The 16421-nt window shown below is 29.8% G+C and overlaps 1 protein-coding gene across 1 annotated transcript; it reads left to right on the forward strand.

The window, feature by feature from the left end:
- The first annotated feature begins 3910 nt into the window (after positions 1-3910).
- LOC101493216 (probable xyloglucan glycosyltransferase 12) lies at positions 3911-7834 on the forward strand. The gene is made up of 5 exons (XM_004501439.4): positions 3911-5435; positions 5532-5840; positions 5982-6272; positions 6357-6470; positions 6882-7834. Exons 1-5 carry the CDS (start codon positions 4665-4667, stop codon positions 7515-7517), a joined length of 2121 nt encoding a protein of 706 aa, XP_004501496.1. The 5' UTR covers positions 3911-4664; the 3' UTR covers positions 7518-7834.
- The last annotated feature ends 8587 nt before the right edge of the window (positions 7835-16421 follow it).

Below are 16421 nucleotides of genomic sequence, written 5' to 3' on the forward strand. Positions count from 1 at the left end.
TCTATAACCCATCTGCCTCCTGCCTTTTGATATAAATTATAAAGTGAACTCTGTTTGCTGTTATTAAAAAAGATTTTGTGAATGCCATTATGATAAATACTACTATATGTAGAAGAACCAAAAGTAAGTCTTTGTGTTGTTGATTTGGGAGCGACAACAATAATCTCTTGAAACAAATCATGAAAAGTAGTGGGTTATGGGTAAACGTTGCCTTTGGTAATTTGAAACGGAAAACAAATTGGACTAAGGAAGGGAAAAAGAACAAGTTTTCATTAGAGATTTTGTTAATAATATGGTTAACATATTTAAAATGTTTTGTTAATTATATGTCATTTGTGGTTAAAGAATATAATAAGATGTCACAATTTATTGATTGTCAATTGAACATTAATAAAACCAATTTAAATATATATAATATGTATTAATGATTCAAATTGCGATAGAATATAGATAATTTTAAGGATTCAAACTTTTAATGTACATAATGTTCATTAATCATAATTTATATGATCAAATATATATCTAAAATTGATCCATAGTGAAATAAAAATAATGGTCCGACTAGTTTAGTGTTAATAGGATAACACTTCATCTCCTCATATGGGGGTAGTGATACCTATAGATCCTCTAATGCACAAATTAGTTAGTGATTGAAACAGTAATATAAGTTGTTAGTTGTGTACATTTATCTTGTGAGAACAATTTATTTATAGTTGAGGTTTGAAGTCGTTTTGGGAGATCAAACGTTTAAAATCGTAACATATTTTATGTCAAAATTGACACTGTTTGATGAAGCATAGCTATTGGAATTATGGCTAACAAGACGAGTCATTATAGTCGTATTGTGATATTTACTTTATATATGTGGTATCTCATATATATATATATATATATATATATATATATATAATATTGTATTAATTATTAGTTTTACTTATTTTAAAAATATTTACTATTTAAATTTAATATATTTTTATTATTTTATAATTTTAAATATAATTGATTATTGTCATTTCGTAACATTAATTTTTAGTGTATTATACTTTGAATCAAAATTATTACTTTACTGTGTCTTTCCATTTATTAGTATCAATAAAAAAAATTTAAATTAAAAAAAATATTAGTAGAAATCTTTAAATTGCTAATTAAATTAACTGAAAATCGGTCAAATCTAAACTATATTTAATTGAATTAAATTAAATTAATTTTTTTTAAAGAAGTCATCAAAACTGAAACAAGCACGTACAGTTTTAATGGTTGACTCAAATAAATATTTGCTTCCAAAACAATCACAAACAAACAACCATATCAGTATCAGACTATTTTCTCTGAATTTATTTTTTCCTTTACAATATTTCTTCCCCGTGCCATGCCTATATGTCCTTATATAAGAATAATAGAAGAATATATATCCAATTATAGTGGATAATGGGTAGTCTGAGCTGACCCCCTCTTTTAACCGTAGAGAGAAATCCGGTTAGATGTGATTTTTGCCATTTTGAAGTCCAAAACTGTCGGTTTGTTTAAATTTGTTAGGCTAAAATTTATATCATCAAACTTAGTGGGGACACGCAGTAGATTTAGCCATTAAATTATGTGTCGAGAATAGCAAATGAGAGAAGTGTTCGTCACGCCCTTCGGTATTGCACTCTCTAAACTATGTTGATTTTAATTAATCAAAGCTCAAAATCATGCTAATTGGGAGCTTGGAATTAGCATTTTACTATGGACCTGGTCAGTTCCACGTTAGGGACGGCTACGGATTTTTTAACGCCCTTTTCACGTTCTCCACCACTAAGGACCAAATCAAAACAAAATTAATACTCTCTTGACTTGTTTGATTATCTGAACAAATTTAATATTCTCTTGACTTGATTTGAGTTGTGTAATTTTTTTTAAATTATTTAATTTATTAAAATATGATAAATAAAATTATATTTTTAAAAATAAGTAATTAATGTTGTATTGATATAGTAAAATGATAAATAATTTGAGACATATAAAATTAAAAAAATGAAATTGATGAAATATTGGATAATATTTGAAAGCATGGAATAAAATTAATTTAATTTTTGTTTACTAAACAACAAGATTGAGTTTAGTAGAAGAGACTATACTTTTACAATATAGGAAACTCGAGTCTAAATATCTATAAAGAGACATTTATATTTAGTACTTTGACACCTCTCAAATAAAATTTTCTCTAGTGAAAATATTTGATGGAAAACAAAAAAGTTGTTTATTATTAGTGAAAATCAATATTCGTTTGTTCAAATTAAATATAATACATTAGTAAAAAACATAACAAATTCAAAATTGCTAAAACTGAAGAAAAAATAATATTAATACGTTAACAAACTCACAACATTAGTTCATGTTGATAATATAAAATTGATAAAATTAAAGTGTTTAAAATATTCGTACATTTGAATATGTAAATTAAATTTAAAAAATGAATAAATTAAATCATGATAATAAAAAATGAGAAATTAGAATTCAACAAATACAGATTGAACATTATTTTTCGGACTTGAATTATCTACCTCACACTTATGTGTGAATTTTAGATTGGGCACTAAACAAATTTTACCTTAATAAGATTTTGTACATTAATCGAACATTATCATTAAAACTCTTTCATAAAATTAAGATATAAATAATCGATAGTTGAAAAATTTATTTATAGTTAAAAATATATCTGATAGATAGTTGATGACCGATAGTTGAAAAACTAAAAAATCAAAATTAATTAATTTAAAAAAAGAGTGACATTAATCCAATCCCCTACCTATCTCTATAACTTATTGCAATTATTCATTGTTCTTGATGTATCCCTATTACTCTTGTAAGTTTAACTATATAAGAGAAAGAGAAAAAAAAGACATAACAATTACCCTTGTAAAAGTTTATGTATCCAAATAATATGTAATAGAAGAAAGGAAGCAATATAGATAGAATATTTCTTCAACGAAATAGTAGTGTTCGTTGTAGTTGTATTAATTGTAGTATGATAGTAGTTTTTTTTTTGTTTAATAGTTTGTTGTTGAAGAATAAAATAAAAACAAGGTGATGAATCTTTATTATTGTGCAAACAATTATTAACGAAGAAGAAAAAAGAACAACATACAAACAAAATATTGAGTGAGTGAATGAGTTATTTAGTTTTACACAAAAATAAATAAATAATAAAATTATAAATGAAAAGATACGTAAAAAAAAAACTATAAACTCAAATGTCGATATTTAGAATAATGTTTTAAAATAATATATGAATTCATATAAAAATTTATTTATCAAATAAAATTTAATTTAATCAAATGAATTTATAAATTAGTTAAATAAACTATAGGTTAGTTTATTGATTTTGACATAGAGTTACTAAATAAAATAAAAAATAAAAAATTAAGCGAAAGACTTATTTTGACATTTTTAACACATTAATTTGCGTTTGACTGTAATTAAAAGTCACGCTTAACTCATAATTTTTCTCAATATTAGATTAACTCACGTTAGTTTTTATTTTAAATTTTAATAAAATTATTCCTTCCTCTAAGATTTAAAGTTGTTGCATTGATATCAAAAAATATACTAATTAAAAAAGTAAAAAGTTATTTTACTAAATTATCTAATTATTTATATATTTTCTATTATTATTGATTCAAATAATAATAATACTTTAATTAAAAAATATTAAAAACTAATGAAAATTGCATAACATTAAAAATATGACATTTATTTTAATAAAAGTATTTTTTGTTTGACTGAAAGGGTATATGTATAGTAATAAAAGTTTTCGGAAATTATCTTTTTGGTCTCGCTGGCGAAGAAAAAGACCCACCACCAGAAGCTGGAAAGGAAGGAAGGACCAAAGCTTACACTAATTTTCAGAAGGCAAAATTTGAAACCTTTAATAATAACTAGCATTGCAAAAAGAAAAAAAATAAAAAAAAAAAAGTTTCATTTTCTGAATAAATTTGAAGGTTCCAGTTGTCTGGTTGCTGTGAATGTTTATTGTTGAAAAATGAAAAGGAGTTGGTGGTTTCACAATAGAAAAATCGGAAAATTCGTGTTACATGGTTTTGTTACACTTTTATCAATTGTCACATTTAATATTACTATATACCACTAATTTATGATGATGATGATTGATCTCTTCCCATAATTGAATTCCAAAATATAAACACTTTTGTTGTGTTTGACGGGTGAACGTGTTTTCTGGGTAATAATATTCTTGTTCATTTTCTCCTTTTTCATTTTTTTATTCAAAACAGGAAAAATTAAAAGAAAAAGAAAATTCTCCGAATCAAAGCCATAAACGTGTTGAGCTGTTTCCCTTTATATCTTCCACACACACACATACTCTCATTCTCATTTGTTATTTAGGTTTTTGAAACCCCGTTTCGTTGCTGTTTTTGGACTCATCCAAACAAGTCATAGAGTTCATTCTTTCTCATCTATAGATTTGTTCCGAATGTCACAATTGTTTAACGACGCATTGTTTTGCTTACTTCCTCCACGCGTCTCTCACCGCCACCATTTCTCGTTTTCATTTCAGTTTCTGACAATGAGATCAAAAAACTCGTAGCACTCCTTTTCCTCTTTCTTGGTTTCTCATTTTTGTAAACAAAGTCTTTTTTTTTTTTGTTGATAGATCAGAGACAAAAATGGCATCTTTATTCGATTGGGGTGTTAAAGAAAGTCACAGAGGAACCCCAGTTGTTGTTAAAATGGATAATCCAAATTGGTCGATGGTTGAACTTGAGGGTCCTTCAGAAGAAGATTTAATCATAACAACAACAAAAACAAACCCTTCATCAAGAGACAAAGGAAAAGGAAGAAACAAAAACGCTAAACAACTCACTTGGGTTCTTCTCCTTAAAGCTCATAGAGCTGCTGGTTGTTTAACTTCTCTTCCTCCTGCATTGTTTGCTTTAGTTTCCGCCGTTAAACGCCGTGTAGCTTCCGGTAGAACCGACGCAGATGCCGATGGTGGTGGTGGTAGGGAAAAGGAGAACCTTGCCGTGAAAAGTAGGTTCTATTCATTTATAAAAGTGTTTCTTTGTTTGTCGGTGTTTTTGTTGTGTTTTGAGGTTGCTGCTTATTTTAAAGGTTGGCATTTTAGTGCACCGAATCTTGAATTATTATGGGCACCTGCATTTGGGGTTAAGGATGTTTTTGATTGGTTTTATGCTTTATGGGTTTTGATTCGTGTTGAGTATCTTGCTCCTCCTTTGCAGTTCCTCACCAATGCTTGTATTGTTCTTTTCCTTATTCAGAGTTTGGATAGGTTGGTTCTTTGTTTAGGTTGTTTTTGGATCCGGTTTAAGAAAATTAAACCTGTTCCAAAAGGTGGTTATTTATTAGATCTTGAATCTGGTGAAAAGGGTTTCTTCCCTATGGTACTTGTTCAGATCCCTATGTGCAATGAGAAAGAGGTAAATTACAATCACTCCTTATTTGTTAAATTTGTTGTTTCTTGTTGTTTTTTTAATGTAACTAATGATGTTTGTTTTTTTGTTGTGTTTTTTAAGGTTTATCAGCAATCTATTGCTGCAGTGTGTAATTTGGATTGGCCGAAATCCAATTTGCTGATTCAAGTTTTGGATGATTCGGATGATCCAATAACACAATCTTTGATCAAAGAGGAAGTTCATAAATGGCAACAAGAGGGTGCCAACATTTTGTACCGACACCGTGTAATTCGAGACGGGTACAAAGCTGGTAATCTGAAATCTGCAATGAATTGTAACTATGTGAAAGACTATGAATTTGTTACCATTTTCGATGCCGACTTTCAGCCTACACCCGATTTCCTTAAAAAAACTGTTCCTCATTTTAAGGTATTAAATTGAATTGAATGATTCATTGATGCTTTCTTTGTCTTTGTTGAATTATTATATATATTGTAGCTGTGTCATGTTTTTGTATAGTTAATAATGAATTGATTGGAATTTGGATCCATTTGATGAATACTACTACAGGATAATGAGGAATTAGGACTTGTTCAAGCTAGATGGTCTTTTGTGAACAGGGATGAGAACCTTTTAACAAGGTTGCAGAATATTAATTTGTCTTTCCATTTTGAAGTGGAACAACAAGTGAATAGTGTTTTCATTAATTTCTTTGGGTTCAATGGAACTGCTGGAGTTTGGAGAATTAAGGCTTTGGAAGAAGCTGGTGGTTGGTTGGAGAGGACAACAGTAGAGGACATGGACATCGCCGTTCGAGCCCATCTTCATGGATGGAAATTCATTTTCCTCAATGATGTTGAGGTAATGCATTGCAACACATTGATCACACACCAAATGTTTTTGTTGCCTAATTCATTTTCTGAATCCAAATGTTAATGCTTCCAGTGCCAATGTGAGTTACCTGAATCGTATGAAGCTTACAGAAAACAGCAGCACAGATGGCATTCTGGGCCAATGCAATTGTTTCGCCTTTGTTTGCCTGATGTCATAACAGCCAAGGTATGTGTATTCAAAATCTCAATTCCCAAATTCAAGGCCTGTGAAGCTATGTAGCACAAACACTTTGTGTCAAGTGTCTGACACACTTGTGATTATATTCATTTTCTCAAATTATTGCCGGTGTCTACAAGTGAGCGTTCAGTGTCTGTGTTAATGCTTCATAGCTACAACTATGAAACACATTTATGGACACAACGTTGACACATGTAATAATCTAATAAGAAAATAGAAGTGGCTGAATGTAACATGTGTCAATATTGTGTCATGTTAGTGTTAGACATGACTTTAATTTGAAGTGTCAATGCTACATTGCTCAAAGTCTTTTTTTATGGAAAATTGCCTTGAGACATCTTATAACGTTACAGTTGTGCATATTATGGGCATGAATTGTGCTTTCTTTCTTTTTTACAGATAAGCATATGGAAGAAATTCAACATGATATTTCTCTTTTTCCTTCTTAGAAAACTGGTGTTACCATTCTATTCATTCACTCTATTCTGCATAATTCTTCCCATGACAATGTTCGTACCAGAGGCCGAGATTCCGGCCTGGGTTGTTTGTTACATCCCAGCCGTCATGTCATTTCTCAACATCCTTCCAGCTCCAAAAGCCTTCCCTTTCATCGTACCATATCTCCTATTCGAAAACACCATGTCGGTTACAAAATTCAACGCCATGATCTCCGGCCTATTCCAGCTAGGAAGTGCATACGAATGGGTAGTCACCAAGAAATCAGGCCGTTCATCCGAGGGCGACCTAGCTTCATTGATCGAGAAACCAAAGCATCAGAGAGGGTCCTCAGAACCTGATTTAGAGGAAATGAAAGAGGAGATTAGAAGACAAGAGGAAAATGAAAATGTGGCTCAGAAGAAGAAGAAAAAACATAACAGAATATATATGAAGGAACTTGCTTTGGCTTTTTTGCTTCTAACAGCTTCAGCAAGAAGCCTTCTTTCAGCTCAAGGGATTCACTTCTACTTCTTGTTATTCCAAGGAGTTTCATTCCTTTTGGTTGGTCTTGACTTGATTGGTGAACAAGTAGATTGAAATTGAAAAAAACTCAAAAAAAAAAACTATAAGTAGTAATAACTGGACTATGTACAATGTAGAAGAGATACACGCATGAATTTATATACACGGAAAAGAAAAGAAAAAAAGCAAGGGTGCAAAATCAAGGCATTTTGATCATGAATCAATGGAGACAACAATTTATTAGGGGCAAATAAGAGTGCTTTTGATTGCTCTTTGCTCCTTTCCCTTTAGGCTCGTTAATTTAATTCAATTCAATCCAAAATCAATACTAGAGTACATTATGTTATTATTATTATTATCATGGATTGAAAACAAGATTTTGATTTTGGAAAGTTGAAAATGTGTATGCTTAGTAGTTTACCGTTTTTATTTTATTTTTTTCTAATTCATTTTTGTAATTTTAAGTGGATTTTTTTTTGTAAGAAAAAAATTATGGTTCAAAAAAGATTCGTCGATCGCATTGTATGCGGCAATGCATCTAGAAATAGAATAATTATTAACAACTGAAATTTATTCTTTTTTTTTTATCTATATACTGAAATTTATTCTGTCAAAATGGTAGAGAGAATTGGAATTTGATTTTTATTGTTACAAGAAATGAAATTTAATTTCTTGTGGAGTAGATAATGTGGTGGTGGTCCTGTACAAGCATTTATTTTGGCACTAGTAGTTTGTTGTGCTCATTTATTTGATAAAGCTTTGATGATGAAAGGAAAATTAAATTAGAAGTTTCAAAAATTGATTTATTTGAATGAAGTAGCACCGCTACAAAGGGACCATGATGGTTATTTTGGTGAGAAATATTGCACGGGAAATGTACTAAAACATGTAGTTTTGAAAACAAAGTAGATGATGTAATTAGTTGGATAGATTGGTGTTGTAGCACGTGGATGTTTGTTTGGTTCGCTGCATATAACATCAATGGTTTGGTTACAGGCTGTAATAGATAATTCTATGTACTGGTAGTTAGACAACTGCACTATCATCTCCAGTGTCAATTCTCATCCCAACTTCATTCAGAGTAATTCCCAAACTCCAATTCTCCTTTTTTTTCATTATCTCGATTTGTTCTATTACTATAGCTTTTTTGACATATAAATACAATTCTATTCTTAAAATATGTGATATTAATTAAACATTTATATACAAAAGCTATATTAATAAATATCTCTATATTAATTTATATTGCATAATAATTTCATAAAATTATTTTTATTTGGAGTTGAAAATTTACTATTGATATCATTACAATTGTATGTTTGTTTTTATCAATAAAATAATTTCTTTTTAATAGTTATGCAGTTAAAAAGAGTTATGTTAAAAGATACGAACGGCGTAATGAAATATATAAAAGTATTTTATTTAATTTTAAGTAAATAATTTAATTTTTTATATTTTAAAATGTTAACAATATTATAATTTTTTTACAAAAATTCATCAAAATTTTCAAACAAAACTCATAAAATTAATTATTATTTTTAATATAATACATATTTTATCAAATTTATAATTCAAATCTTCAAATAAAGTCATATTTTCATTCTTTATATTTTTTAATTTTTGTAATAAAATTAAATAAATAAACAACTAAAACATTATTTGAAATTAAGTTAAGGAATCGTCGAAATAATTATGGTAAAAAAGTTATTGCAATTTTATAATAGTATATTTCACATGTTTCATTATAAATGTTATCATAACATTTAGCATATCAAAATAGTTTCTTAATTTTCTAATCATCATAGTAGAGTTTGTGTTCGTGGAGAACGCATGCATCTGATTTGTTATTTTTTAGTATTTAGAAAATATTTCGTTGTATTAGGATTCTGATAAATATGTTCATTCAGAAATAGTTTATCTATCGTATATTAAGATTCTGATACAATTTATATTAGATATTTTATTTTAAAGACTTTGTGGTTGATAATTTATCTTATACAATTTAGTCCACAATTCAATCAATAATATTTTCGATGACATAAATTTATTTTAAAACTTAAAAACGACAATATATACTAGTTTAGAAACATTTATATTTTTAATTTCATTTTATGACTAAGAATGTCGTATTCGAATATAAATAGTTTCATTTCGATTGTGACTCGACAAAATTCGAATCGGAGCTGAAGTAGTGATGGAAAGGCAGGAAGCAATGGAGTGGTCTATTTCAGAAGTTGCTGTTATGTTGAGCCATGTTTGCAGGCCGGACGGACCCACTCAATTTATATACGTAATTGACAGCATTCAGCCACCCCAACATCCACACTTTTCCATACTATCACTATCATTATTATATATATTATTTTCTGCCAAAATATATATTATATTTCTAAAGTTTCAATTCATCAATTATTTTCCTTGCATGGAAATAAAAATATAATCTGCTTACGCTTTCGCCGATTTTACTTTTCCAGAAAAGTACTCTAAGAATTTTTTTACATACAAAATATTTTAAAATTATTACAAATATAAAAAATAAATAAAACAAACTTGAACAATATTTATATCTTTTAATTCAACTATTTTTTTCGTTATGTATAGGTCAAAGACAAGTAAATTTAGATTGACTGTAGAAATAAATAATATTTTTTAATTTCAAATCCAAATTAATTATACATGATATCTGATTTGTTTGAATTAATTATAAATTTAATACATTTTTAATTAAAAAATATGATACTATTAATGATAACAATTATCTCTGACTTTGAGAACATTACACTAAAATAGGAAGATAAACAATGCTACACCATTAATTTATAAAATCATACATACGACACAAATAAAACTAAATTTATATATAAAATTATTTATTTAAATAAAATAAAATAACCAAATTAACTTGGATGAATGATTACATATAAAAAAATATCACAAACCATATACCTAATAGATAAGAATAAATGGGGCTAAGTTATTTGTGATGTAGGCCACACTAGGTTTTCTTTATCCGTTTGTGTACTCGCATATCGACGACATTTTAAAATTTAATTCAACAATCAGAGAACTTGTGAATAAATTAAACACTCCACTATTTCTATTTATAAAAGGTATTTTGATTATTTTTCTTGTTATGCTTATAAGAAATGGGAGAGGATCAATTGACACTAAAGTGTCAAAGTTTAGTTTGATACTAAGTCTCATTCATTCATTATTTTATTTAATCTAAAGGGCCTAAAACAATCATTAAAATATTTCATAAAAATAAAAGATTTTGTGATTAGTTTCAGAAATATTTGATAAATAGCATATTTAATTTATTCTTAAAATTTAGTTTAACCGACTAAAGTCAATATTAATAAATTGCACATTTTATCTAGATTCGAATATAAGACCTCGTTATAAATTAATTATAAAAAATTTTATCATTTAAAAAAAATAGTTGATTTAATTTGTCTACTCTATCCTTCACCTATACAAAATAAAAATAAAAAAGTGTATGGTCATACTATTATAATCATCGTTATTTTTCGTTTGCTTCCCCTAATTTTGTTGATCTTTCATACTTTGCACATTTTTTCTTATAGAATACCTAGTATTTGTCCATCAACATGGATTATGTTATGATAGTTTGAAATTCATACGAGAGTTCGACAATCTCAAAAAGTCCATGCCTATTTCCTTTATGTTTGTATCTTTGTTTTTATTTGGTTGAAAAAAGAAAGTGCCTCAAGTTCCAAACACAAGATACGAAGAAATTTAATAAATCGTAAGATAAAATGGAGTCAATATTATCTCTTGCTTAAAAATGTCCTCAGGCAAACAGAATCTGGGTATGGCATATAAAAGAAATTGAGGGTAACAAACAATGAATGATAATGGCTACGAATGTAATGGATTTATGATGATAAATATTTAATTCTATTTATACGATGAAAAATGGAGTATAAAATCTGTTAGAAATCAATAATGTTATGAAAAACTAGATTGATCAGAATAAACCAAAAACGTTATTGGTATTGAAAGTTTGTAATTTAAGTTAAACATTGATTGTATGTAATCATTAACTAGTTAACCACTTGATTAGTTAGTTAAGTAGTTAGAGTATAGTTAGAATGAACCATGTATAAATAACACACTTCATTCAATAAAGAAGTCCTACAACTCATATACTATACTACTTTTCTATTTTATTTCACTTGAAATAATAAGCTTGAAAGCTAACAATTGGTATCCAGAGCAAGGTTCATTGATAAATTAAAGAGTGATAAACACGAGTGAAGTGTGAGGATCAAACACGAGTGAAGTGAGGATGAATTCAAGTGCAAATAATGAAAAAAATTCAGCCCACATGTCACATTTTGATGGAAAGGATTGAGATAGATGTAGAGTGCAGATTCAAGCATTGTTTGGATTTCAAGAAGTGTTAGAAATCATAGAAAAATGTTTTGAAGATATATGAGACAATCCAACAGATGAGCATAGGTTGAATTTTAAATAAAACAAGAAGAAAGATTGTAAGGCCACCTTCATTCTTTATCAATGTCTTGACACAACCAACTTTGACAAAATATCTGATGCAAGAATTGCCAAAGAAGCCTGGGACATTCTGAAGAAATGGTATTCTGGAGGAACCAAGGTCAAAAAAGTGAAGTTGCAGACTTTACAAAGATAGTTGGAATTATTGCAGAAGAATGAGCAAAAGAATGTCTCGTATTTGATTTCAAGATTGAGGAAATGGCTGACCATGGGGAGAAGCTTACTGAACAGAGGCTATGTGAAAAGATATTGAGATATTTGCATCCTAGGTTTGACTATATTGTTTGTGCCATAGAAAGATCCAAAGACATTTCCACATGGAGTCTTTGAAGAATTGCAGACCACTTTATGAGCACGAGAGTTAAGAATGGATGAAAGTAGTGGGGTTAAATATGGAGATCAGGCACTGGCAGCACAAACCTACAAGAAGGGAGACCAGACAAAGAAGTGGAAAAAGAATAAATTCAAGAAACCTGAAGACAAGTTTGATTCCTCATCAAAAGGAGGAAGCACAAGTGGTAAATCAAAAGGGAGATCAAATAGCTTTGACAAGAAGAAAATGCGGTGTTGCAATTGTGAGAAGTTTTGACACTTTGCTAATGAATGTTGGTCTGACAAAGGAAAACATAAGAAGAAAGATGAGGATGAGGCATGCACTGCTCAAGAAGATTCAAACTCAAACACAGTCTTGTTGATGACTACCACAAACGAAGAACATTCTCCTTCCCAATTAAGGTTTCTTGATATTGGTTGTTCTAATCACATGACAAGTCATGAGGAATGGATGGTGAACATTGATACATCAAGAAGGAGCAAGATTAGGTTTGTTGATGACAAAAACTTGGAAGCTGAGGGAGCTGGCAGCATGGTGATCAAGAAGAGAAATGGCAAAACAATGCTGATTGAGAATGTGTTGTATGTGCCAGGAATGAAGAGTAATTTGTCGAGCACATGACAATTGGTTCATAAAGGGTTTCAAGTGATTACAAAGAATTATGCCTTAGAGATGTATGATACTAAATGCTCATTTGTCAAATAATATAACTTTTTTCATCAACATACAAGTTGCAGATGTCCAATGTTTGAAGGCAGTAATCTCATGTGATGAAGACTGGTTGTGGCATGCAAGATTTGGTTATCTGAACTTCACGAGCTTGAGTAACTAAGAACAAATAAGATGGTAAGTGGCATTCCTATGATTGATGTTCCTGAGAAGGTGTGTGAAGTATTAATGGGAGGAAAACAGTCAAAAAATTCCTTTAAATCACAAATGCAAGCAAGAGCGAATAACGTTCTTGAAGTGGTTCATAGCGACATATGTGGACCATTTTAGGAACTATCATTATGAGGTAATAAATATTTCATACCATTTGTTGATGAATTTCATATATTGTTGTGGATTTATTTGATAAAGACCAAAGATGAAACATTTGAAATGTTTAAGAATTTCAAAGTGAAAGTTGAAAAATAAAGTGGAAAAACTGTCAAAGTGCTAAGGACAGATGGAGGTGGTGATATACATCACATGAGTTTGAGGATTTTTGTGTCAAACATGAAATGGAACATGAAGTAACTGCTCCTTACACATATCAACACAATGGCCTGGTTGAAAGAGGGAGTATAACCATTTTAGACGTGACTAGAAGTATGATAAAAGAGAATGGACTGTCACACAAGTTATGGGGAAATGTTGTATCAATTGTTCTCTACATCCTTAATAAATGTCCAACAAAGAAACTACAAGAGAAGGTACTAGAGGAAGTTTGGATTGGAAGGAAACCAACAATAGGGCTCTTGAGAATATTTGGTGCTCTTTGTTTCAAGCTTGTACCAGACTAAATGAGAAGGAAGTTGCTAGACAAAAGTGAAGTCGTGATACTAGTAGGATATCATCCAACTGGTGCTTACAAACTATATGATCATATTAGAGGCGATGAGGTAATCGGCAGATATGTGAAAATCATTGAGCAAGAGCAGTGGGAATAGGCACAGAAAACCAGCATCAGCCAACACTGGAAGTAGATTGCCAACAACCAGCACTGAGCACTGAGATTGGAAACAAGAAACCAACAGCTCAAGCCAACCTACAAAAATTCCCTCACAAGTGCAAGAGGATCATCAGATCAGTGTCAACATAGATGAAGAAATAATGGAGTCAAGTTGACCTCAGAGGGCAATACAACTACCAACACACTTAAGAGAATTTGAAGTTTACAATGATAGTGAAGTTGACAAAAATGGAGATCTGATTCATTTTGCCTTATTTGCAGATACATAACCTTTGAATATTGAAGAAGCCTTGAAGAAAAGACCCTAGAAGAAAGCAATCATGGAAGAGATCAATACAATTGAGAAGAACCAAACTTGGAACTTGACTGACTTGCCTCCAAAATAGAAACAAATTGGAGTAAAATGGATCTACAAATTGAAGTTGATTCTAGATGGAACAATTGTTAAGTACAAAGTTAGATTGTTGCCAAGGGATTCTTGAAAAGGACAAACATAGATTATTATGAAGTGTTTGCTTCAGTGGCCATAATTGAAACAATCAGACTTGCAATTATATTGGCATGTGCTAGAGGTTGAATGATGTGCCAACTTGATGTTAAGTCTGCATTCTTGAATTGTTGTCTAGAAGAAGAGGTATATGTTTCTCAACCACCAGGATTTGTGATTGAGGAAAATGAGGATAAGGTTCTAAGATTAAGGAAAACTCTATATGGGTTGAAGCAAGCCCCAATAACTTGGAACAAAAGAATTGGTTCATTTTTAATTAGCATTGGATTCATCAAATGCATAGTGGAGTATGGAGTTTATGTGAAGCATTTCAAACTGAATGGATGGCCTGTAATGGTTCTATTGTGCCTATATGTTGATGACTTTCTGGTAATTGACAACAGCAACAAGGAAGTTACAAAATTCAAAGAAATCATGAAAGATGAGTTTGAAATGACAGGTTTGGGAAAACTAAGCTATTTCCTTGGCATGGAGTTCACTGAGATTGAAGAAGGCTTGTTGATGCACCATAAGAAATATGCTGGAGATATCCTAAAAAGGTTTAATATGGCTAACTGCAACTCTGTTGTCACACCAATTGAATGAAATGCAAAGCTGATTGATTCTACCCTGTTCAAGCAAGTTATTGGTTTCCTAAGGTACTTGTGCAATACAAGACCTGATATTTGCTATAGTGTGGGCGTGGTAAGCATATTAATGGAGAGACCCAAACATTCTCACTGATGGACAGTTAAGAGAATCATGAGATATGTTTAAGGCACATTGGAGCATGTAATTCTATTTGCAACAGATTTAAAGCAAGAAAATGGACACTTTGTTGGGTATTTAGAGTTAGATTGGTGTCGATATAAGAGTAATAGAAGGAACACTTCAAGCTATGTGTTCAAGTTCATGAAATCTCCAATAACATGGTGCTCAAAGAAGCAGCCAATGATAACACCTTCTTCATGCGAGACTGAATATATTGCTGACAGCTATGCAGCTTGCCAAGCATTGTGGGTGGAATCATTTATGGTAGAGTTAAAGTTGGAAGTATGTAGACTATGACCATTGATGATTGATAATATTTCAACAATAAATCTAGCAAAGAACCTGTGTCTCATGGAAGAAACAAACACATTGAGACAGTATTTCACTTCTTAAAAAATCAAGTTGAAAAATGCAAGTTAAAACTCATTTACTATTAAAATGAAGTATAATTGGCTGATATCATGACTAAGGCGTTGATGATAACTAGATTCGAAGAGTTAAGAAGATTATTAAGCATAAAATCACATAGAAACGTGAATTAAGGGAAAATGTTATAAACCAATAATGTTATGGAAAATCAGATTGATTAGAATAAAACAAAAACGTTATTGGTATTGAAAGTTTGTAATTCAAGTTAAACATTGATTGTATGTAATTACTAAATAATTAATCATTTGATTAATTAGTTAAATAGTTAAAAGACAGTTAGAATGAATCATGTATAAATAACACACTCCATTCATTCAATAAACAGGTGTTACAACTCATATAATATATTACTTTTTTATTTTCTTGCACTTTAAATAATAAACTTGAAAACTAACAAAATCATAAAATGTTTGAATATCTTAATTATTTTAGTGTTTATTTTAGACATTTAGATTAAACAAAATAAGTGAATGATAGTGTTAGTGTCAAATTAAATTTTGACACCTTAGTGTCAATGGGCCCTCTCCCATTAAAATATAATATACTTTTAAGTGTATTAATTATTGAACTTCCATTTATAGTCTTCATTTAATAGAAATTTTATCCTGCAAATTATCTTTCCTATTAAATTGAATTTTATTTAATAATTATTAAATAAAAACCTTTTAGTTAAGCGACGAATGACAAATTTTAGTATCAATGTACCAACTCATCAACAAATTATAATTAGTGAAACATCAAATA

Source organism: Cicer arietinum, chromosome 5, assembly GCF_000331145.2.
Source record: "Cicer arietinum cultivar CDC Frontier isolate Library 1 chromosome 5, Cicar.CDCFrontier_v2.0, whole genome shotgun sequence".
In the NCBI taxonomy this organism is placed as follows: Eukaryota; Viridiplantae; Streptophyta; class Magnoliopsida; order Fabales; family Fabaceae; genus Cicer; species Cicer arietinum.

Coding starts and splice junctions, on each gene's coding strand:
- LOC101493216 (XM_004501439.4), top strand. CDS start 4,665: ATGGCATCTTTATTCGATTGGGGTGTTAAAGAAAGTCACAGAGGAACC. Junction 5,436..5,531: donor CTATGTGCAATGAGAAAGAG/GTAAATTACAAT, acceptor GTGTTTTTTAAG/GTTTATCAGCAATCTATTGC. Junction 6,273..6,356: donor TTTTCCTCAATGATGTTGAG/GTAATGCATTGC, acceptor TAATGCTTCCAG/TGCCAATGTGAGTTACCTGA.